Here is a 510-nt window from a genome sequence, read left to right on the forward strand (position 1 = left end):
ATCCTCCAATGCCAGCACCGCCCCAGCATGTCCCAGTGCCTGCCACCGTGCCACCTACCTGTGCTTGTGGATGAGGGCGTTGAAGGCCAGCCCGTCCTTCCAGCTTGAGGTGAAGTTGGTGACATTCACGTGAGGGTACCTGTGATGGGGACAGGGCGTCACCGTCACCCTCCAGGCACTCCTGGTCCCCAGCGCGGTGGGTTGTGGGTGCCACCACCTACCCCGCTGTCTTCATCTGGCACCAGAGCAGCAGCGCGTCCCTGGCAGAGGGTGTATCCTGCCCATCCGGCGTGGGCACGATGATGTCCTGGATCTGGGGACAGAAGGACAACCCAGAGATGGAAGAGGACATCTGCAGAGGAGAGCTCCCGCCTGGGAACAAGCCCCGGGGTGCTGAGCTGAGGGGTGCCTCCCACCCAGCCAGCCCCACCTGGAAGCGGAGGATGATGGTCCAGATGAGGCCGAGGACGAGGCGGTGGTTGCCGTCCACGATGTCGTGGGAGCCCATGT

At 64.1% G+C, this 510-nt stretch overlaps 1 protein-coding gene across 1 annotated transcript in view; it reads right to left on the reverse strand.

The window, feature by feature from the left end:
* Window positions 1-508, reverse strand: part of LOC104495257 (spectrin beta chain, erythrocytic-like) — a gene marked incomplete at its 3' end in the record, with an annotated part of 1120 nt that extends 612 nt beyond the window's left edge. Inside the window, exons 1-3 of the mRNA XM_010138206.1 lie at window positions 431-508; window positions 222-313; window positions 59-139 (exon numbers count right to left, since the gene is read on the reverse strand). Coding sequence (XP_010136508.1) covers window positions 59-139; window positions 222-313; window positions 431-508 — 251 coding nt within the window. The remainder of the gene's footprint in view (window positions 1-58; window positions 140-221; window positions 314-430) is intronic.
* Between the last annotated feature and the right edge of the window lie 2 nt (window positions 509-510).

The sequence above is a fragment of the Buceros rhinoceros genome, unplaced genomic scaffold (genome assembly GCF_000710305.1).
Source record: "Buceros rhinoceros silvestris isolate BGI_N320 unplaced genomic scaffold, ASM71030v1 scaffold31296, whole genome shotgun sequence".
Taxonomy (NCBI): domain Eukaryota; kingdom Metazoa; phylum Chordata; class Aves; order Bucerotiformes; family Bucerotidae; genus Buceros; species Buceros rhinoceros.